At 39.3% G+C, this 23,674-nt stretch overlaps 1 protein-coding gene across 4 annotated transcripts in view; it reads left to right on the top strand.

Moving 5' to 3' along the window:
* The window catches only part of KCMF1 (potassium channel modulatory factor 1), a 48,491-nt gene that overhangs the window by 12,118 nt on the left and 12,699 nt on the right, over positions 1-23,674 (top strand). For all 4 annotated transcript variants that reach the window (XM_029965388.1, XM_018086083.3, XM_018086081.2 and 1 more), the window contains 2 exons: positions 11,591-11,758; positions 20,690-20,829. In XM_029965388.1, coding sequence (XP_029821248.1) covers positions 11,591-11,758; positions 20,690-20,829 — 308 coding nt within the window. The remainder of the gene's footprint in view (positions 1-11,590; positions 11,759-20,689; positions 20,830-23,674) is intronic.

Here is a 23,674-nt window from a genome sequence, read left to right as displayed (position 1 = left end):
AGGTAGCTACCAGCTCTAGCACACCCAGAAGTGCCTGGAAGGAAAGTAGTTAATGTTTACTTTTACTTGTAATACCTGGTGTGTTGTAGCAGTTGACAGAGAGCTGAGAAAATCTGTTAAAATAACAGTTGGCTTAAAAGGTGTACAGGAATGTGGACATCCTGTTCAGCTGAACAGACTGAAGGTGTCTCTTCACCTCTGTACCCCATCGACACCACCTAGAGGGCTGCCAAGGGCAATGGACGGAGTTTCAGGCTCATACCAACCCCACTTGACGGGTATCTCTAGACTGGAGAACTTGCTATTTTTATGGTAGAACTGGTTGCATGTTTGACACCCATTCCCATGTCAAACATGAGAATCAAACACAGTGTTCAGTAAGGCAGTCTTAAAAAGGTACTAATTACAGAATATGCAAGTTTGTGGGTGAGTGATTTTGCTCATAAACATTTGAGAACTTGAAAAAGTAGCTTACTGGGTGAAAATCACCTTTGTGTAGAATTCAAGCGAAGTGCACTGGGCAGTGGAGAACAGAGCTTTTAGGTTAGTCTGAAAAATGTAAAGAAAAAAGTTTGTGTGCTTCCAAGAGGCAGATATTGAGGTAAAACAGTTGAAATATCTCTATGTCCACCTTCCCCTAGTTCATTACCTAGTTTTTCTTCAGTAGTATCTTTGTATTGTAGCACTCAGAGGTTTTTTTGTAATAGAGTGATCATTTAAAAACTCTTCTCAATGAAGTTCTGTCAGATTTCTTTGTTACAGTTAATGTTTCCTTTATCCTTAAAGCAGTGTTTCATGCATTTTGTAACTGTAGCATGGTATCCGAACCTGCAGTAGGCAGTAATGAGACATACTGGGTGTTTGGCCTTCCCTCTCCTTTTTTTCTTAAATCATGAAGTGAGGTCTGTTTTATCTGCTTTGATAAAATGCTGCGTTATTGGCATCTGGTTTATTTTGTAGTTCAGCAAATAGAAAGATCTCGATCTTGTTTAAGAGAATGAGCTAATTACAGTAAAGAGACTTAAGTACTTGAAAACTCATGAACTGGGATCTATAAATCAGTGTTGGGCTTTAGTGTTTAGTGATAGATTGAAAGTTCTTCAGGAAAATGATGTGACTTGTAGGGTGGTGTAGTGGGTTTCTGTGGCTGGGTTTTGGTAGCAGGGGGGGCTTACAGGGGTGGCTTCTGTCAGAAGCTGCCAGAAGCTTCCCCTGTCCCATGGAGCCAGTGCCAGCCGGCTCCAGGATGGGCTTCCTGCTGGCTGGCCAAGGCCAAGCCAATGAGGAGTGACAGTAACACCTCTGTGATAACATATTTAAGAACAGAAGGTTGTTGTGCAGAAAGAATTCCAGCCAGGGAAGAGCAGAGAGAGAACATGGGAACAACAAGGTAGACACCAAGGGCAGTGCAGAAGGAGGGGCAGGAGGTGCTCCAGGCACCGGAGCTGAGGCCCTGCAGCCCGTGGGGCAGAGCATGGTGGGGCAGAGACCCCCTTGCAGCCCATGGGGGAGCATCGGGGTGCAGAGACCCCCCTGCAGCCCATGGATGAGCCCATGCTGGAGCAGGTGGATATCTGAAGGAGGCAGTGACCCTGTGGGAGGCCCAAGAGGGAGTGGGGTCCTGCTGGGGACCTGCAGCCCCTGGAGAGGGAAGCCCAGGCTGGAGCAGGTTTTTCCTGGGTAGGACTTGTGGCCCCTGTGGGGGACCCATGTTGGGACAGCTCATTGGTGAAGGACTGACCCCATGGAGGAGTGACTCATGGACAGCAGTTTGGGAAGAGCTGCTGCCTGAGGGATGGACTCACACCAGAGAGGTCCATCAAGGACTGTCTCCTGTGGAGGGACCCCACGGGAGCAGGGGAAGGACTCCTCTCTCTGAGCAGTGGCAGAAACAACAACAACCCCCATTCCTGGCCCCCTGCACCACTGAGGGGGAGGAGGGAGAACACACAAGGAAAGAGGGGTAGGAGGAAGGTGGTTTTAAGGTTATTTTACTTCTCATTCTTTTACTCTGACCCTCTTAGTAATAAATTTAGGTACTATCCCCGCTTTGAGTCTGTTTTGCCTGTGATGGTGACCAGTCAGTGACCTCTCCCAACTGTTATCTCAACTGATGAATCCTTAGCTGTTTTTTTTTCTTTCCTCTGTCCAATTGCAGAGGGAGAGCGAGAGACTTTTGTGGGTACCTGGCATCCAGCCAGGGTCAACCCACTACAGGTGGTTAGTAAATTATTCTTAAAAGTAAGTTGGATATGTAAGTGGGATGATTAGGACTGTCAGGGAAGTGTTCCAGAAGATCATCTTTGGTTCTTTATGCGCGTGCGGTTTAAGAGGACAAGAAAAAAGAAACTGCAAGTAAAAAAGCTAAATTAAACTCCTCCTGATCAGAAGAACAAAGAGAAAGGAAGGCATTTGGTATGGCTGGCAAATGGCTGAGTTGCCAATCCAGGGACCATATGAGTGTGTATAAGCAGCCCTGCTGAGAAGGACCCGGGGATGCTGGTGGGTGAGAGGCTGGACACTACCCAGCAATGGGCACTCAAAGCCCAGAAAGCAAATTGTGTCCTGGGCTGCATCAAAAGCAGTGGGGCCAGCAAGGCAAGGGAGGGGATTCTGCCCCTCTACTCTACTCTTGTGACTCCCCACCTGGAGCACTGCATCCAGCTCTGGGGTGCTCAGCACAATAAGGGTATCAACCTGTTTGAGGGAGTCCAGAGGAGGGGCCACCAAGATGAGGAGAGGGACGGAGCACCTCTCCTATGAGGAAAGGCTGAGAGAACTGGAATTGTTCAGCCTGGAGAAGAGAAGGCTTTGGGATGCCCCAATTGCAGCCTTCCAATATCTGAAGAAAGCCTACAAGAAAGATGGAAAAACTTTTTACAGGAGAATGTAGTGACAGGACAAGGGGGAATGGCTTCAAAGTGAAAGAGGGCAGGTTTAGATTAGATATTAGAAAAAAATTCTTTTGAAGGTGGTGAGGCACTGGGACAGGTTGCCCAGAGAAGTTTTGGATGCCCCATGTCTGGGAGTGTTCAAGGCCAGGTTGGATGGGGCTTTATGCAACCTGGTCTAGTGAGAGGTGTCCCTGCCCACAGCAGGATGGTAGGATCTGGGTAATCTTTAAGGTCACTTTCGACCCAGGTTATTGTATGATTCTCTGAATTAGCAAAAAAGTCTGTGCCATGAGGAATCAGAAAGAAGGGGAGAGAGGAATGGAACAAACTCAAAGCCTGACGTGAAATGTTTTTTATTTTGGCTTATTGTATATCCTGCAGCACTCCTGTGGTGTAACTTTCCCATCATAAGCAATTGTAGTTTCTGCAGGCATGTTTAACAACCTGAGATACAGTTCTCTGTAACAGTGTAAGGAAAAGACTGCCAAGGCAGTCTGTTTATGTTCATACTGAGAAAAATGCCCGAGAAAGCCCAGGGTAGAATATTTCTAATACTTAAATGAATGTACTGTAAGTTTTTGACCTATTACTGCTCTGTCTTGTGTTCAGAGAAACTCAATTATTTTTACAAGGTTCTAGACCTCTTGTGGTGTTAAGGAAAGATAAATTCTTTTTATGATACTGTGGTACCATTCAAAACAGCTTTTGGAAAGTAGTAAATTTGAAAGTGATTTTGTGCTCTTCTCTGTGAACTGAATTGTTTGGGAGGAATCTAGGTGTGACTGCCGTGTATTAGGCATTGCTGCTCTCTTTGGTGAAGAGGAGAACCACTTGTTCTTCTTTCCCTGCCTCTTCCAGCTGCTTTCTGGATGTGTGTTCCTCACATGAAAAGCCTGTATATTGCCAGACCACTTTGTGCAAGTCTTTAAGTCTTCAGTTATTGTGGGGTATCTAATCTCAGAGCATTACTGCTAGAGCTGGAGCACTTGCTGCACGAAAACTTTTTTATTTTTCACTTCTAGATCTTTGGTTTCCCAGCTAGTGTTGCCCACTTTCTGCACTGGGTTAAATTTGGCCTTTTCCCCATCCCACAGGAGTAGAAAAGCTTCCAGTGTTTGCCTATTTGTGGAATGTTTAAGAGGATCAGGAATGAATCTGATAGTGCAAAAGGAAGTAAAGCTGAGCGTGTGTTCCAGACACCAGGGCTATGGATAGGGTGTACCTAGAAATTTAATTTCTGCTAAGGCTCTTGTGAAGGTAAGAATTTACAAGGAAAATGAATACATTTTGCCTCTGCCAGGTGTTGCGTTTTTTTTTCTTTCTTATGTGCCTGAAACATGTCATAGAAAAAGCAGTCTTCAAGCATGTTTACTTCTCTGCTCAGGTGGGCTGTACTGCTCAGTTCACTCCCATTCCTGACAGGATATGTGTCTTGTTTTTCTTGTGCGTTTTTCCCTTTTTATGCCACTCTTCATAAATAACACTAATCCAAATGCACAAAGGCTTATTTTCTCAGAAAACTGTCCTTTAATTCTTTCAGGGCTTGACAGGGAAGCACAAGTTATTTTGTTTAAGTTCTTTTTAGTGTTTCTTCATGCTTCTTACACCTGTAAAACTCATTTGTGTGTGATGTACTTTCCCCCAGCCCAATTGTCTCTTAGCAGGTGCTTACCTGAGCAGTATATTTCTGTTGTCTCTTTAGTCCTGAAACAAACTCAGGAACCTGGTCCTGTCCTATTACATGAGAAACTTTGACATTGTTTTCTTAGATAGAGGATGTAGCTCAGTGTTGTTACTCTTATTTTCTTGCCCTGGCACTGTTTGTAACTTCTCCAGTTTAAGTATTTTTCTGTTAATAGAATTTACATGCCGTTTGCCGTTTTCCAGATTAGCAGAGTTGTTAAATAAAATCATGTTTGGTGCCAGTTCCTTTACTGCCACATTACAAAGTTTCTGTGCTTCATTGCAATCTGTTTAGCTTTAATGTATTTACAGTACTTTACCAGGCTTTTGTGTTGTGATGGTTTTGGTGGTCAAATGAAATTATATTAAATTGAATAATAAGAAACATATGAGACAGTATCAAATAATTAATAAGAAATCCAAATCTGCTTGACAAGAGGTCCTGTCAGATTCCTTCGTAGTGTTGGGCATGTTTTGCCAGTGCTTACTAATGACTTGTTCCTGAAGTGCTAGAGTTGACTGAAACTGTTGTGTTTGTAGCTTCCACAGCCTGGGATGTGAAAGCAAAAATGGAAAAACTCCTTATTGCAGCAGGCTGGCTGATGCTCATGGACCAAGGCTCAGACTTGCTGGGCCAGGTGTATTGCTTGATTCTTTGTTTCTACACCAGGCCAGCAGGATGAGGGCAGTGATTGTCCCCCTATATGTGCCATTGGTGAGGCCATGCCTCAAGTATTTTGTTCAGTTTTGGGCCCCTCACTTTAAAAAGGACATTTTGATGCTGGGGCACGTCCAGAGAAGGGCAACAAGGCTCATGAAAGGTCTAGAAAATGTGTCTTATGGGGAACAGCTGAGGAGCTGGGTTTGTTTTGTCTCAAGAAGAGCAGGCTTGTTGGGGGACCTCATTGCTCTCTACAACTACTTGAAAGGAAGAGGTAGTGTGGTGGGGACTGGTATCTCCTACCGTGTCTATAGTGAGAGGACTAGAGGACATGCCTTAAGCTGAGGCAGAGGAGATTCAGATTAGATATTGGAAAATTTTTTTCACTGTTAGTGGTCAGACACTGGAATAGGTTGCCCAGGGAGGTGGTGGAGTCACTATCCCTGGAGGTGTTCAAGAGATATCTCAGTCTGGTGCTGAGTGGTGTGGTTGAGTGGTTTAGGGGTTACAGTGGTGGTGCTGAGTTGATGGTTGGACTGGGTGATCTTAAAGATCTCTTCCAACCCTGATGATTCTGTGATTCTGAGTATCAGGCACTGGGCAAGAGGGCTTCATGAAATTTGTTGACGACAGAGAGATGACCAAATTCAGGTGTCTGTTTCTGCTCCAGACTCTAGGCAGGAAGGAGGAGCGCAGTTAAGAAAACAAAAGCCTTTTACAGGCCTGATTCCCTCCCTTTCCTCCTCTCTTTTTTTTCCATTTCCAGGTCAACATCTCTTCCTGCAATTTCAGTCCTACTGGTTCTTTTTGCAGACATGCTAGTCTGGTTCTTGCTTCTTGCACTCTTCTATAGGACGATACTCCGTGCTGCACACAAGCTGTGTGAGGAGACAGTGTCTTTAGTTGTTTCAAGGGTATGGTGTATGAATTTTCTGTTCAGTACTTGGAGCTGCAAAGGTGATGAAGTTTGTTCTATGTCATAGGTGTCTTTAGTGTTTGTTTTCACAATCTGCCCTAGTAAACACATGAGGAAAAGTAAACAAAAATCAAAGTTCTGTGGTTTGTGTGAATTTCTGGTCAAATTTTGACAGACACAGCAGAAGTTTATGTTCCTAGAATTTAACCTCTCAAATTAGGCAGTAGTCTACATTAAGAGATGAAGCTATTAAAGTAAGAAACATTTGTCATTACCTTCTTTAATGTTGTCAAATAGCATGTATTTTCCAATCTTCGGTCCTGGAAACAAGTGAACTGCTTGAGTAGAATGTCTTCCTTTAGGTCTGGGCTTGCTGTATGGCATGTAGACTACAGGTAGTTAATGTCAAGCAAATTTATTTGAGAACAAACAAAACCTGAAAACAACACCCTGAAAGAGGATCTTGTGCTGAAATGTATCAAATGCATTTTAAAAGCAGTGTGTTACTTATGATCTTCAGTATACATAAAATGCTGTAAACAGGTTGCAACCTTTTGTACCACAAAAGAGGCAGTAGAACTTTTTAGTTTTGACTTGCATGTCTTAAATTGGGGGTTTTGAAACGTAGCAACCATGAAGTTTGTCCAGTCCCTTGAAGTTCAGTGGTACTTCTTTCAGAAGGTGTGTCTTTCAGAAAGGTGAACCCTCTTAGTACCTCATGTAAGTTAGTAAGAAATTCTAAAGTAAGTGGCATTTTCATTCTGGAAAAGAAACCGTTGATAGACCAATTTTTTATTTGTGTTGGACATCAAAGAAATTCCGTGATTCTCACTCTGAGCACTGATGAATTAAAAACAGTATCTGAATTACAGACTGGAAGGTTGGCTTTTGGACACTGAGCTACCGACAGGAATGTTAAATGGTGAAACTGCCCATGAAACTAAGGTCTTCTGGTGTATTGCTAAAAGCAAGGAGTTTAATTCTGTGGAATATCAGAATGATTAAATATCGCTCTCAGGAAGTAATTGTTGTGTTTTCATTGTTTGAATACTTCAAATGTAGACTTTGTATGTGTTCAAAATATTTCCTAGTGACTGGCGAATGGCATTTTCTTTGAAATTTCTAAAAATTGAGCGATATATCCAAAGTATTGATAGAGTTTAGCAGCTCATGTTACTGAGCTTGGAACATATTTCAGTGTCTCTGCATAGCTCATGTTTGACTATAAGTTCTCTGTAGGAGAAAAAAAAACAACTGAATTTTCTGCAGTTTCTCAGGTAATTTTTTATCTGGGTCAGATATCTGGTCTTTTATTATCATTGCTATTCTAATTGCTCCTAGTTTCCGAGGAGACCAAGCTAGGGAAAAAGTCTTTACTTTTTTACAAATGGATGTCTGTCCAAGGCAGTAATGGCTTGGGATATTGAAGACACATTAATTGAAGTTATATCTTAGCTTTGTTTGTAATTGTAAATACAAATTAGTTCTGATATATGTAGTATTTGAACCATATGGTTTTTTTCAGTGTTACACTCTCCATTATGGAATCAGATGATGTGCTCCCTTTTGTGTGTCTATTAAACCCAGAAGTTGCTTTAATTTTAGTTAATTTCTAGCAAAACCAATTCTGTGTCATAAAATCAAATTATATTTGGCTATCAGGATCAAAATATGAAAGGTGTTGGAGAGGAGCATTGTTTTGGCTTCTTTTTTTTTTTTTCAATCACTATTCAATGCTGAAGTCATGGACCTGAATTAGGTGACGATGTGGGATGACTTGACATAAATGTAGTAAAAATTTTGTACTGAAGGGGTAAAACATATTTTATTAGTGGGACTGTTAAGTGTCTCCTGACTCATTTCACTCCAAATGTGAAGCTGGAGAGGTTGAGACTGTTGATATTGCGGGAGAGAATACTGCTGAAGAAACTTTGAGAATGTGAAGTTTGACAGTTAAAGGTAAACCAAAGCTCCTTAGGCTTTTAGCACAATGCTGTCCTCTTGTGGAACAGTGTTGCATTAAAACAGTACTTTTCGTCGAGCAGAAAAATTTTAATTAGATGTGATATGTGTTATGCAGTGTATTCTGGGACTTACATAGCAATCACAAAGTAGAAGAAAATTTGAGGACACCTCCAGTATTATCTATGATAGTGAAAATGTGATTGTAACTAAAAGGGATGTTTCTTACTCTTATCATTCCTAGTCAATGCTTTGCAAAAGGTGAAGCAGAAGCTCTTACTGAATAGCAAGTCGTTTGGGGTTTAGTAGGATTTCATTCTAGGATTCTTTTACAAGTCAGTAGTAACAATTGTGCAAGTCAAAAGTGTTTCAAAATCCATGTCACACATTGTTCATGCTCTTCTTTTGGCTACAGGTATTTGTTCCCTGCTTTAAAGCGAATCTTTCCAGACTATGGTTTTTTTTTTCTTCTCAAAACCAGTGATTAATATGGATGCATCCATTTTAATCTGACGTTTTTTAATCTGTAACATACCTGCTATAGTTGCAAATATAAGGTAAATGCAAGGAAATGTTGCATAGGCACATACTGAAAGACATGCTGTGCTAGATTGAATATGTTATCTTAGAGTATTTGGGGTTTTCACAGAGTGAACTTTTGGAATTTCAGTTGATGTAAAGATTAAAGTATGAAACACTAAAGTCAAGGCTTTTACTATAGTAGAGAAGATAAGGTGGGAGGAAATTATTTGGCTATTTCAGTTTCCAGATCCCAGGTTGGGTAGGTGGTTGAAGTTTTGGCAGCCAAATAATAGGCGTGAAGAAGAACAGGAAAAACTGTTAGGCTTGACTTTGCTCAGACTGTTATAAAAAAAGGGAAAAACAAGTGATATAATTGCTGGAAAAGAGATCCTACTGGATTCCAGGGGAGGTCTGGGAATTAAGCATGTGCTTAACTCCTAAATTTCAGTTTAATAATTTTTCCTTTTGCAGTTTTCATTCTCTGCTACAAATAAAGATATAAGAGTTAACCTGGCACATCCCCTGCTGCCAGCTGGTTGCTTAAAGGGGAGAATGTAGTAGTTGTGGCAAAATACTGACCCTGAGACGTGTAGAAAGTGCACTGTCTCTAAAATGTTATTCTCTTAATCTGACTTCCCCAGCCAAAGTGATGTGTTATGCTAGTGTTAGTTTTTCCTGTTTGAATTGCGTTGTAGGTCTTCTGATAATTGATTATCAGAAGTGAAGTTCATCTGCTATTCGAAGATGTGGTATATTTTCACTGCAAGTGTTCCGACGTTTTAAATACAAACATTATGTTGTGATTTGTGTTTATGACTGAATTTCTGCCAAGTTAATGTCACGTGGTATGTGGAGGTTGCAGTTTGGAATAATATGGAGAAGTACTGACATAAAGAAAACATGTAAATGGAAACTTAAAAATGTCTGTGTTCAAGTAGGAATGATGTAGGTGTTTGAGACAACCTGTGACTGGAGGAGTTTGTTGCAAAGAGGTTTACACCTGCATTAAATCAACTTTTCTGAGGCTAAAGGAAAAGAGTGGGGAAAAATATGACTTACTGGAGTACTGTGGCTTAGTACTTCATTTGGAAAGCTGTTAGTGTCTGACATAGGCTCTGGGTTAAATAAGTCTGCTTATTTCACTGTGATGTCTAACTTGCTGATCAGCTGTTTTCTAGAAAGTTTAGTAGGCAACAAAAAGGCTTGCAGTGCTGCCAATAACTGATAAGTGTTGTGTGTGTAGTGTGCACTGTTGGGGAGATGCGTGTGCTGCTTAGGTAAAATTTTGTGGGTCTCTGTGTGGAGAAGGGAAGAAAGCAAACAAACCAACTGAAGCGATGAAATTTAGTCTACAGTTAGCAAAGCAAGTTTTTCTCAGAAGTTAAGTTGCTCTCAGTGTCCAAATCACCAGATTGTTGAAGATCCTTCAGAGCTAATGGATAAAACTTCAGAGAAAAGCAAATTTTAAGTGAGAAAGATTTTATTTATTTTTTATTTAAAAGCCAAAACCCAACCAAACAAGAAAAACCTAAAACAATTTTGAAGATGGTAATCTGGCCATCTTCAAAACGTGGTTCTTTGACGCTATTAACAAAGATTCTGGAAATATTTTCTTCTAATATGCTATTCCATGTAGACTGATGCTTGCAGAATAGATATGGAGTGAGGCAAATAGAGAAATAGGTTCAGTATTCACAAAACTACTGTGCTAGGTATTAGAAACTACTAAAAATGCCTTAAACTATCCCAGTAGATAAAGAAAGTAAATTAAAAAAATTATGAAATTATTTTTCTCACTGTCCATCCAAATGTTGTGATGCAATTGTTTTGAACAAGTAGGATATATTCAAAAGAAATTACTCACTGATGTGTTTCTGTATTACTTGTTGTATAAAGCTTCTGTTCAGATGCTATGTAGTGGAGTATAAAAAAAAAAAAAGGGCAAAAATTTTTCTGTAATTAACACCAGTCCTCTGACAGTTCGGCTTAAAAAAATAGGGAGATGGCTAATATGACTATTTAGTTCTGGCAGTTTTATTTCTCTAAAGTTGTCTGTGCTTTTACCAAACTATGAAGAACAAGTCTTAACTGATGCTGAAAGAGGATGCTGATCAAAATCCTGCTTCAGTAGTATACACTGGTTTCTTTTGTGAAGGCCCTTAATTTGCTGCCACGGTTAAAGGAAGTTTGTGTTAGCCTTCACGGATTACAAGACAATGTCACTTCTACACTTGAATAGGTAACTCAGAGAGAACTGAAACCATATGGAGGAAAATGAAAACCTTTGGAAGGTGTGAAAACCTTTCCTCTGACCACACATGCAGTGTGACTGCTTTACAGTGCAAAGGTTGTGCTTGAGAAAGAAATAGAATGGAGAGAACTGATGCAGCCTAACTTCAAAAAACACCTTAGCTTTCTCTTCTGTTGTTTTAAATGGAAAAATTTATACTGAATTTGTACCCCCCTTATAATGTCAGGGTTGGTCATGGCGTTCTTCAGAATTAAAATATTAGGAAGTGTGAAAGTAAAGGCTTAAAAGCTAGTATATTTTTGTCAGTGGTTGGTTTGCTTGTTGTTGGTTTTTTCCTCTTGATCAGCCATTTTGCAACTTAGCTTTTAGAAGTGGCCCCAAGGTTCCTAATTGAACAGTCAAAATACTGGCAAATGCTAAGAGGTGACCAGTGCCTGTAGGAGGGTGCATCCAAGGAGATTTTATGACTTAACCTCTTATAATTTCAGTTTGCCCTTATTTTACTTGAAGAATTCTAGATTGTAACTTTGGGAGAGCCGTGTCTTTCAAAGACACAAGTGCATTTGAAAATTGAGTCCCGTGTCAGCCGCATGCATCAGACGTGGTTGGCTCTTTTTAGTTGTTGAGAGGCAATAGCAACAAATCCGCCTCGTAAAAGAGGGCTTTTGTTACTGTCTTAAAGCAATTTTATTTGTTCACAGGTGTCAGCTGTGATGCATGTTTAAAAGGAAATTTTCGAGGTCGCCGATACAAGTGTTTAATTTGCTACGATTACGATCTATGCGCAACTTGTTATGAGAGTGGTGCAACGACAACGAGACATACAACTGACCATCCAATGCAGTGCATACTAACAAGAGTAGATTTTGGTAAGTGGTAATTTCAAACTCTAGCAATTTGCTGCTCTGTTGTGTCTACAAACATAATGCTGATTTTCGTGTTTCCACTTATTACTCACTTCCCCCATCAGTGCGCTGAAATAAGAGCCAGGTTCTCATGTTCTAATGAACAGGCATGGGTTTTTTTTTGATTTTTAGCACAGAAGAACTGCTTTATGTATTTTTTTTTTTGATTGGCACATGTGTATTTTTGATTTTCTCATTTTGGTCTGATAACAGCAGATTATCAGACTAATAAACTTAATTAATAACAGTGAGTGTTAGTGGAAGTGCCACAGTCTACAAGAGATAAAATCCTGGTGAGATTTTCTAGGAAGGTTATTCACTGGTGGCTTATATGAGACTGTAGGTACAGAAAGGGTCGTATTGATTATGAGAGATTAGTGGCAAGGAAAAGTATGTAGTCTTTTTGGAGCTCCTTTGTAGATCTACTAATTTAAGAATTCTTTCTGACTGTAAAGCCTTGCCAGTATTTAAAATAAAAAATAATTGTTCTTGTCTCCTATCCCATTGTTGTTTCCATTGCACTGTGTTTGCCACAGGTTGTAACTTGCAAAATAATTCTGTGACAATCCACTGCTCTAAGATGTTGCTGATGCTGGACATGTATTTTCTTTTGATGTTAAGCCCATGGGACTGGCATTTTAATTTTTTATTTTTTTTTTGGTGATTCCAGCTGTAATCTTAATTTTTGAACCCTTTAAATATGATGATTTCTTGGAAGCTGAAGTCCTATACTTCTTTACATTTTTGATTAAAATAGAAATAAAATTTATACTTGATTGCTTTAAAGTTTAGAGAATAGGTATGTATAAAAACATGCAGTTTCTCAAAACAACCCTTATATGAAGATATCTTTCTTTCAATTCTTGGCCCTCTGCTTGCCCTTAGACTGGCTGGTCATGACTTCAGAAATCCAGACCCTGGGAATCCAGAGTTTGAATGGAGATAATTTAGTGCATTATTAAAAATACATGCCCCCATTTTAGCTTGCATATGTTCGTTGTTGGGCTTTTTTTCTTTTTTTTTTTTTTCTCTGTGTACAGTATTGGGGATCGAGGTCACTGTTTGAGATGCACAGTTGAAACTTCTTAGCCTGTTAGCAACAGTCATTTTTCTGTATTATACATGGGTTAAAAGGACAGCATTGCTGTAAATATTAAATACTCATCATAGGAGTAAAAAGACTGAAACATACTTGCTATGAAGCCTTAAACTAATATTAAATGTCAAAGATTTCAGTGTACTGCAATGAGAAAACTTTGTTCTAAACCATACTTTCTTTAAAAGTGCTGTCATCAAAACCCAAGAATGACTAGGAATTATATTTTGTTTTGCATCTTGGGTGCTTCTCTTGTGAAAGGATTTGATAAACATATCTTTTGGCTTAATGCATTTTGTGTGTGTATGTGGTGGGGACAGAGAGGGGTTATTTTTTCTGTTTAAGTGTGCATGAAGAATATGGATGGTGAGGTGGAAGAAGGTTCACAGTGAAGTATTGAAATGGGTAATAGGATTCCAAGGGCAACTTCTGCATCTCTTGGTGTTTATGCTGCTTATATTCCAAATGAGAATAAGAAAACAAGGTCTAGCAATTTCATATGGCTTGGTATCCAAGCATTGCTCCCACAGAACCAGTGTTAGGAAAGAAAATACTGCAACTCAGCTCTGCTGTAAGAATTCTGGTTTGAATAACTCTGTAAAGCAAGAACATCACACAACTGTGAGCCACAGCAAAAGCTGATGGCACCCAGTAACTACTTGTAAGCTTATACACTGGAGAATTAATCGGGAAATATTTAAAAATAACATATTCCTTATAGTTCAGGAAGATCTGTGACATCATTCATAAAATGTTTTGGTTTTAGAGTTCCCTGTAGAATACACATAAAGGAGTATACCTTAACAGTATTGTACAGATGCTTAAAGAAACTCTGGTAACTTTTCAAAGGGCCTTGTTTAGCCAAGAAAATCATGTGATTTTGAGGAACATCTAAAAAATTAGGGGCTAAGGAATGTTAAGTTTAGTCAGAAAATAAATAATGAATGGTAGAAATAGTCTAGAATGACTCAGCATTGTTAGGATCATTGTGTTAGTGGATACTAAAAATCACCAAAGAAGTAGATATTAATGGCTGAAAAGAAAATAATCAAGGGTAAATTGGCAACATAAATCTAAATGATGTTTTTGTGGTTTAACCCCAGCCAGCAGCCAAGCCCCACACAGCTGCTTGCTCACTCCCCCACCAGCAGGGTCAGGGAGAGAATCAGAAGGGTAAAAGCCAGAAAACTCATGGATTGAGATAAAGACAGTTTAATAGGGAAAGCTGAGGCCACACACACAGGCAAAGCAAAACAAAGAATTAATTCACTGCGTCCTGTGGACAGGCAGGTGTTCAACCATCTCCAGGAGAGCAGGGCCCCATCACGTGTAATGGTTACTGGGGAAGGCAAACACCATCACTCCAAACATCGTCTCCCACCTTCCTCCTTCTTCCCTCCACTTTATATGCTGAGCATGATGTCCTATGGTCTGGAATATCCCTTTGGTCAGTTGGGGTCACCTGTCCTGGCTCTGTCTCCTCCCATGCACCCCCAATTTCCTTCCCAGCATGGCAATATGAAAAGCAGAAAAGGCCTTGGCTCTGTGTAAGCCCTGCTCAGCAATAACAAAAACATCTCTGTATTATCATTTCAACCCTGTGTTCAGCACAGACCCAAACCACAACCCCATACTGGACACCGTGAAAAAGTTAACTCTACCCCAGCCAAAACCAGCACAGGCATAGAAGCAATGAAGTCTTCAGTCACTTCTTGGTGATATGAGAAGTCAAATGAAAGCAGAGTGTTTTCTAATGTATGACACTGTGACTAGGGAGTTTTCCTAAGTAAGGGGAATGTCACTAGAAACAAACTGGAAGGCTGGTAAGTGTAGGTAGGTGTGCAAATTATGGTTTACCTGACCAGTGACAAACTTCATTACTGTTGTCTGTAGGCAAGTTTGTTTCAAAGGTATGAAAACTATTTCAAGAGCAGTAAACTTACAGTTTCTGCTGATGGTGCAGAGGAAACTGGACAGCTAGTGCAGGATGAGTATTTTATCAGGGAAAAGGAAGCAGAGTGGGGGATCCTTCCATTGCAAAACTGGTGCAAGCACTTGGGAGGAAATCAGTATAGTTTTTCTGGTTTTAAAAGTGAGCTTGGGGATCAGTGAGTCATTTGCCCAAAGTCCACCTGCAACTGAATAAAAAGACCCTGTAGCATTAATTCCCACCACCATTCTGGCCATCACTCTCTATATGCAGATGTCTGTGGAGTTCATGTAAGTACTCTGCCTGAGGCTGTGACCAGATTCAGGTTTGTGGTAGACAGCTAACCACACGGATGATCCTTTCAGCATAGAAAAACTTAATATATAGTTTACCTTTGTGAAAATTATGATCAGTTTTTAGGGTTCCTAGTACTGTAGTAACATTACAGAATATAGTGCAAGGACGTGGACTTGTTCAGGTACTCTGACAGAACTTTTGTTGTCAGCTTGACACATTTTGGTTTATTTTTTCCCACTGAGACTGGGACTAATATAGGAGTCCATATGAAAACACTGAAAAGAAGTAAAAAACCCCACTGTTTTCTGGCTACACCTCTTTACTCTTGTTCCATCTGGTTGCTGTATTTGTCTTTCAGGAGTCAGTGTATGACCCAGTATTAATTCTGAACCAAGATGAGATCCAGAACAATGCCAGTGCTGTTGTTCCTGAGCCCCCACAAGACTTACTGGCAAAAATGCTTTAACCAGCACGAGAGTAATATGCTGCTGTAACAGGGACAGAGCTTAAAATAAAATATGAAGTCTCACATGTAATGACAAGTGGCCTTTAAAGTACAAATCCAATTAGTTTATTTCAGAGGGGTCAGAGAGTAGCATTGCAATAGGCCTGTGTGGAGAACAGGAATGTGCTTACCAGGCAGTCATTGTACTGTTGCGCTCTTTGTAGGACAGTTTGTCAGGACAATGGAGAAGTTCAGAGCAAATTTCCTAGTTTTCTTTTTCTAAAAAAGAATTCTAAGCTCTTAGGATGTTTTAGGGTCTAAGCATGTGGCTTGCACGTTACTGCATCATTTTAAAGTGGTTGTACTGACAGAGAAAGTAATACAAATTGTTAGTAGAATCCTCTGCCAAAATCATACTGTGTGGCTTTCATCAAAGTCAAAAACCAACCTTAGTTCAGAAGTACCTTCACTTGTCAACTCAGGTGCCTTTGTGACGGAAGATCCTGCCACTTTTTGTTCCTGATTCTTAGGCAGAGGGAGCTGATTAAATAATGGGTACCTTGATAATGTGTGGTGTAGGGTGTGACTGGATTCACCAGAATTCAGGGTGAGGTAGTTTAGGGGTTTTTTTTCACCCGCTAGAATAAAATCTGTTTGCTAAATGTGTATATTGCAAAGTCATAGCATCATAGTTGGTTTGGAAGGGGACTTTGGAGCAGCTTTGAGGGTAATACTGTTTAGAATAGTAAGGCTGCTTCATCAGTGATACAGGAATATGTATACTTTGTTCTGTTAAGTGTGATGTGTTGCCACCATTTGGTCTCTTCAAACGGTGAAAAAAAATTCAAATAAATACACTGCAACTTGTATAATACTGATATTTTTATCTATACATATATATCACATTGAAATTACATTACTCATATAAAGAGAAATGAAACTGAAATTCCTTTTGGCCATGTACCCTTGTAAAGAATTATGTCTTAACAGAAAAGACAAGCTGTTATAAGTGTAATCCTGAATCAGACATCTCTTTGAAAGATAGATTTTTATCCAAGGAATCCTTCAGTACTTTTGTTTTGTTCCTAATCTCCTGCCAATTTTGAGAACGTGCTACTTAGAGTTAAATATTAAATATACATGTAACTTTTGTAGCTACAGATGGATAAAAAAGCAAAACTGCTTATAATTTTGGTTGAATTTTCACATTAAATTTGGATTGTTTCTTGGTTGTCTTTTTCCCCTCCCAGAAAAAGCTATAATGCCTAAACACCGTGTTGTTTGAAATCTGACTTCATAAGCATTTGTTGGGGCCTTGTCAGAAAGTATTTTGATCCTTCTACTCCTTTGTATTCTCCCCCTAGCTGATAAGCGATACAGGTAACAAATCTTCTCCTAGAGAGTTGTGATTGAGTCTGATTTTCTTCTTGCTAAGTAACCTCTAAGTCTTCCTCGCTTTGAACAGAGGGCTTTAGAGTTCCAGAGGAGTTTGCAGAGTCATGGACTCCTGCTTCTGTCTTTGAAAAGAACCAAAATTTAATGTCTGAAAGGTTTCTTTGTGGCCAGAAGGGATAATTCTTTGGTCATAGGCACATTGCGTTCTAACACTGATAGATTTGTAAATGAAAACAGTAACACAGCTGTAGGTTGCCTCACTTCTACAGCCATGGAGGCATGGTGTTTTCATTTTTTCCCTTATGGCCTCTAATTGTTAGGATCTTCATTAGCAAGGGAACTCTTCGTAGTCAAGAACATGATTGTTCGTAAGTTTTAGGATTTTTTTATGTACTCGAAAAAACAAAACAGATGGGGAAATAGCCATTTAATGCCTTCAGCATGAAAAACAGACACAAAGATTCATGATATCAGCTAATTACCAACCTCTTTTTTTTTTTTCTAATTTAGATTTTACTTTAAAGGAAAACTTATCTGGTGATCTGTATTTCAGATTAGAAAAGGGATAGATTTGGATTGTAAAAGTTGGAGAGAGATTAAAGTTGAGGGAGGGGAAAAAGAAGGGAAGTATAAACTTACGAAGGAAAAATATTAGGATTTGCCAATGACTATTTTAACTTCTACGGGTGCATTTCTTAATATTTTTTTCCAGATGAAGGCATATTTATTTGGCTTGTGCCTGTGTGTGTTTGATGTGCATTACGAGAAAGAAGGGAAAGGAGGTATGAGTAGGAGAACACAAAGGTACAATCGCGAGACTGGGAAGAACTCACTTCTTTATTTTTTTTTGTTGAATAAATGTTTTGTTTGGTATTCTCAAAACAAGGACCAGCACAGAATTTGACAGTACTCATCAAACCTCCCCCCTCTGTGATAGAACAGTGTGTGCTGCTGGACTTCTTGACATCTGGGTTGAGCTAACAGTGTATCTAAGGAAAAGATACTTTTATGTGCTCATGTGCCTGTTCATCCATTTACAACTCTCTTCAGATGGGTTGTGGCCCTGGGCCCTTTGCTCAGCCCCAGGGAGGTTGGAGTTGGTACTGCCTTACTTGAAAACAATTATATTCATTCATTCATAGAGTTTTATAGGTAGAGGGTTTTAGACCACTGATGATCTTAAGGGATATTTTTTTGTTTGTTTTTAGATAGCAAATGCAGAAGTTTCTTTTCTGTGCAAAGTCTTTAAACAACAAGATGATTTGCTCCTTTGAGTCATAATCGTCATGTTTTATCCATACCAGTATAATAAAATGCCAGGACTCAGAAAATTCCCTGAAGTTAAACTGCTCAGCTAGAAAGGGTCCTTAGAGGAAAATTTGACTTGGCATTCTTGTGTGTATGTGTTTGTAGTGATGGAGATTTTCAGTTTTCCAATCAGTAAGTAGGTATTTAAGCATCATCCCAAGGGTCATAGCAAAGCTTAAGTGAAATCAGAGGATCAGCTAAACAAACTATGGTTAACTTTGGATGTGTTTGTGACTGACTGGTGGTTCTGTATTCCCAAAGGTATGCAGAATTTTTTTGCAGAAATTCTTGTTCAGTTATTGAGTTTCAGAGAACAATCCATTGTTTGCATGTGTTGTTTGGGACAGACTAAATGCAGTTAAATTTGGAATTCTTTTAAACTATTCAGCTTAGAAGTTTGGCCATCTTACTTACTTTGTTCCCAGTATCTTTATTTAAGTTCCAACTCTCTTATATCTTTGGGACACTGGAAAAAGTGAAAACAGAAGTTTGCATTTACCCTGTGCAATGACACTGTAGAAAGAAAAATGCTTTTAAAGCTTTTTTTATTTTGCTGTATACTGTAACAACTTGTGTAGTTGTTACCTGCTTTAATTGTAATTTTTCATTATATAATTGCAAGGAGGATTTTCATCCATCATCAGTAAAGCATTTTGCAGTTATCTGTTTAAAAAACAACAATCATTTGAGTCCCTTGGTTTACAGGTACGTTTTTCTGAAAGAATATCTGTTCCAGAATCTGTATGACTGATCCATTTAGAGACCATTTTAATGACTGCTTAGGACTTTGTCCCACATAAACCTTGTTCATACTTTCCTCATTTGAAACCATGACATACATAAATTCTTTGTGTTTGATTACACTGCAGCACACTGGTTATGTTTTTTACCCATGCTCAGGTTTTTGGGTACATCAGAAGGGAAGTGTGATTCCTGGAGAAACTTCCAGAGGAGTACTTAGTCAAAGATGTACTGGGCTCACGCTGGTTAGGAGTTCCAGAATCTTGAAGTCTTGTGAATTACGTTCATATGTTATATGAAACAGTCTCCATAACACCTCAGTCTTGGATCAACTTAATTTTTGCGTCAGTCTCTATTGCATACTGAGTAAATAAGAGGAGGATGGGAGACTGAAGCAGGACTGGTCAACACCTGTAATATTTGTGCATCATAATTTTAGAGAAGCTACTCAAGTCAAAGGATAAACATATGCTTACTGTGAGTAATGGATGAGAGCAACAGATAGTGCAAAAAGGAGGAATATGCTGTTGTTGTTCCTATTTTTGAACATTCAGAACACACTCCAAAGCTGATTCATATTTAATTTATAAATGAAACAAGCATATTGAAGAGTTTTATAAGAAGTTTTTTTTCCAGTCTGGTAGTCTTGTCATCCTCAGTTGAATATGGTACATTTAAGTGTTGGCCAGCAACTTCTCCTGCAAATATGGGAAGGTAGACCTTTTTCTTCCTAGCTTCACTGGTTCTTCCCATGGATTTACAGGGTATTAGGCAAGGACAGGTGGTGAAGAATGTGAGTTCTAGCATCTGTTCAAATATGTCCAATTTTTAATTTATGGCAGGAGATCCATAATTTTATGAAAGTGTTTTTCTGTTACTTATCAATGAGTCCTAGAAAAAAATGTCAGTGAAAAGATTTTACATTAGTTGCTGGGAAAAAAACAACACATATTTTGTTTTTATTATGCGAATGTGAAGCTTAGTCGTGTTTCCTGTAGAACATTTAATACCTGAGAGAATGGGAGAGGAAAGCATTCTCTTATTGCATGGTTTGATAAATTTTCATGTTATGTTTCTGCATTAGCAACTTGAAAGTGCCTGCTTTTCATCAGTAGTACAAAAGTGCCCACATTCAACACACCTAAAAGTTTCAACCAGTGTGTAACAGATAATCAGATTCCTTTTTCACTATCAAACTTTTATGTTATATATTTCAGACATTTCCAGAAGTACTTAACTGCGAAGGAGTGGTTCAGCTGTGGCATAAATATTGACATATGGTATCACTGAGGACTTTTAAATTGTAATCTAAATTTGAGCTATTGCCAAGAGTTCAGCTTTTGAAATCTCATGATTCAAAAATACTGTGGTTGAGCCAGTACATGGGATAAGAGTAGTGGTGGAAAAGTGAAAGTTTGGCAATATTGGCAGCATCATGATAGAAGTCCTTGTTCCTGATGAATATTAGAAAACTATGTTATGTGTACTAATGAAAATGAAGTGTAGTCTCTGATATTTGTCATCAGTACCTGAACATTTCTTGAATATAGCCATTTCAATGACATGACAGATTAACTTGGCAGTGATTACAATGAAGTACATTTATAAAGAAAGGTTGATGCAAACAAAATAAATGACAATACAGCGTTGAAGTAACCCCTATTTAAATGCTTTCTGTTTCAGATTTGTACTATGGTGGAGAAGCTTTCTCAGTAGAGCAGCCACAGTCTTTTACTTGTCCTTATTGTGGGAAAATGGGTTATACGGAAACATCTCTTCAAGAACATGTTACTTCTGAGCATGCAGAAACATCAACAGAAGTGGTGAGAAGCTTCAGAATTGCTTTCGTGGTGGAAATATATTTGAAATAGTGTCTTTTCCGAAAAACTGTTATCCTTCTGTTCTGTTTCTGTCTTGAGGCATGTATTCATTTAAATGTTTTGTCAGAAGATGTAGCTAACTTGACAGTGACATCAAAATTCTATGATTTATGGGTATCATAATATAGTGAGCTTGCTTACTTCTTTTATGATTTTTGTTTTGTTGTCCTGATAGAATGGCTGTCATATATAGGAGATCATTATTCTGTAAGACACAGTTTTTAAAAGTTCTCATTGTTATTCTGTCTAGTTGTGTCTCCCTTTTCAAAACCAGTATGTAATTGTCCTGGAAGCTTATAGCTATGCCAGTCTTTTGTAACTGTAAGAGAGAGGAAGACGTGCAAACAGTTTGGTGTGTTTTTCAAGTAACTCTTTTAATGAACCTGGTATTTTTATGAAGTGGGATTTTACCGTTCTTTTAAAACTATTATTGCCAAAGTGGGAGGTTTTCCCCCCTCCCTAACCATTAGGACACTTGATGTGTTAAAAATGCACATCCTAAACAAGTCTCAACAGAAATACTTCAGTCAGAGATGTTAGCTCCTGCTATCTTGATTGACCTTGGGAGAAGGAGAAGGTGTTTTAGCAGAATGACATGCAGGGTGTTATTCTCTGGTGAACTGTTTTGCCAGAGATTCCTAGAAAAAAGTGATGCTTGAAGTGTATTACTCATTGCTAATGCATTATGAAGAAATTAATTATAAGTAGTTCCCTATTCTAATCTTGTACTTTTCTTAACTTTCAAGAAATTCTGTGGAAGAAAATGAATTATTTCTCTCCAAGCCTATTATGGAACTTGGGTGAAGGAGTGATATGAAAGGCTGTTTGTTCACCTTTTTTGAGACTCAAAGTTGTCCTGACCTTTCTTGAAAACATAGGAGGTTGAACAGTTTACTGCACAATCAGCTGGACTGAGTTAAATCATTATTTAACTCAGCGACACACTACGATTTTTGTAATCTCCTTGAGTTTTTGTTAAACTTTACAACCTTCAAACATAGCATCAAGCATTCAAAGTTCCACGTTTGGATGACTTTATTTGGTTTAGTGGCTTAGTATTGCAATTCGGATTTGCACCACTTGGTGTCAGTGATATGTTCCTGACACAGAAATGTTCACGGATCTCAGGTTTTTAAATTTGACACGGCCTTGTTTGCAGCTGTGACTTCTAGAACTCAGTACTAGTTCTGAACTAATAACTAAAGCCTAAATTTGTGATTTTAGACACCTGCTAGTCCAGTGAATCCTGAAAGAGTTGTATTAGTTTAAAAAAAACCCCACTTTTTGTGCATCAGTCTGCAACACTGCTATATCTTTGTTCCAAACACCGATAAAGGACAATGTTTTAATCCTCGAATACAATTGTCTCTGTTTGTGCTGACTTTTGAATCTAGCTTTTATGATAAATGTTTTGTGTGCATGGACATCAAACTACTTGGGTGCTGTAGCCTTACTGAGACAGTGAAAGGCTACAAGACTACTAGAGAGAAAAATGTTATGGATTCTAAATGTTCGTGGTTGTAGGTTTTCAAACTATTGTTTGTGTTTGGATAGCAAGCTTGTAGTGGTTGTAGTATCTCTGTCTATCCAAAGATGTGTTTTATTTTAGATATTTTTAGACCTTTAGGGAAGTTTACAGGGATGGTCACTTATAGCCCCAGCCCCATACACAGTGTTTCAAAGAGTAAGACAAGCAATTTTTGCTCAATTAAAGTTTGCCATTTTTATATTCAGAGGTGGTGCAGGTAAGACGTTTACTTTCTGCTGATTTTTCTCAGGTATGTACAGGAATGTTAGGTATTTGTGGGTAGGAATCACAGACTGACTGATGTTGAAAGGGACCTCTGGAAGTCACTGAGGTCACTTGAGCAGGGCCACCTACAGGTGGTTGTCCAGGACTGTGTTCAGACAGTTTTTAATACACTGAGGACAGTGACTGCCCAGCCTCTCTAGGCAACATGGGCCAATGCTCAGTGACCCTCACAATGAAAAAGTGTTTCCTGATGTTCATGAGGAAACCTCCTGTGTTTGAATTTGTGCCCAGTGTCTCTGGTTCTGTTGCTGCCTGGCTTCATCTTCCTTTCAAGCTCCCTTCAGGTATTTGTGTGCATTTGTAAGATCTCCCCTTGAGAGAGATCTTCTCCAGGCTGAACAGTCCCTTCTCCAGGCCGAACAGTCCCATCTTTCTCAGCCTTTCCTCACAGGAGAGATGCTCCATTCCTGAAATCATCCTTGTAGCCTTTTGCTGAACTCTCTTCAGTGTGTGCATTTGTCTCTCATGTGTGTGGAGCTGAAAGCTGGGCACAGTACCCAGGTGTAGCCTCACCTGTACTGGATGAAGGCAAAAGATCACCACACTCAACCTGCTGGCAACACTCTTTCTGATGCAGCCCAGGACACCACTAGCTTTCTTTACCACAAGAGTACACTGCTGGCTCATGGTCCACCAGGACCCCCATGTCCTTTGCTGCAGAGCTGTGTTCCAGATGACTGGCCTCCAGTGTGTGCTGGTTCCTGGGGTTGTTCTTCCCCAACTGCAGGACTTCCCCCTTCGTGAGGTTCCCATTGGCCCATTTCTTCATCTTTTTGAGGTCCCTCCTATGCACTTCTAGAAGACTTAGTAGACATTGCTTACCAGATTCGATTTGATTTGGGCTTTAGCTTTTCTTACATTGCCCTGTGATGCTTAGATAATGTTTATGTATTCCTCCAAGGTCATCCCAGGAGAATAACCTCCATATATTCTCTTTTTGTGTTTGAGTTTGGCCCGGAGTGTCTTGTAGGCTTT

This window comes from Manacus vitellinus, unplaced genomic scaffold (genome assembly GCF_001715985.3).
Source record: "Manacus vitellinus isolate BGI_N305 unplaced genomic scaffold, ASM171598v3 scaffold_9_pilon, whole genome shotgun sequence".
Classification (NCBI taxonomy): Eukaryota; Metazoa; Chordata; class Aves; order Passeriformes; family Pipridae; genus Manacus; species Manacus vitellinus.
This window is presented reverse-complemented; position numbering and strand designations above follow the sequence as displayed.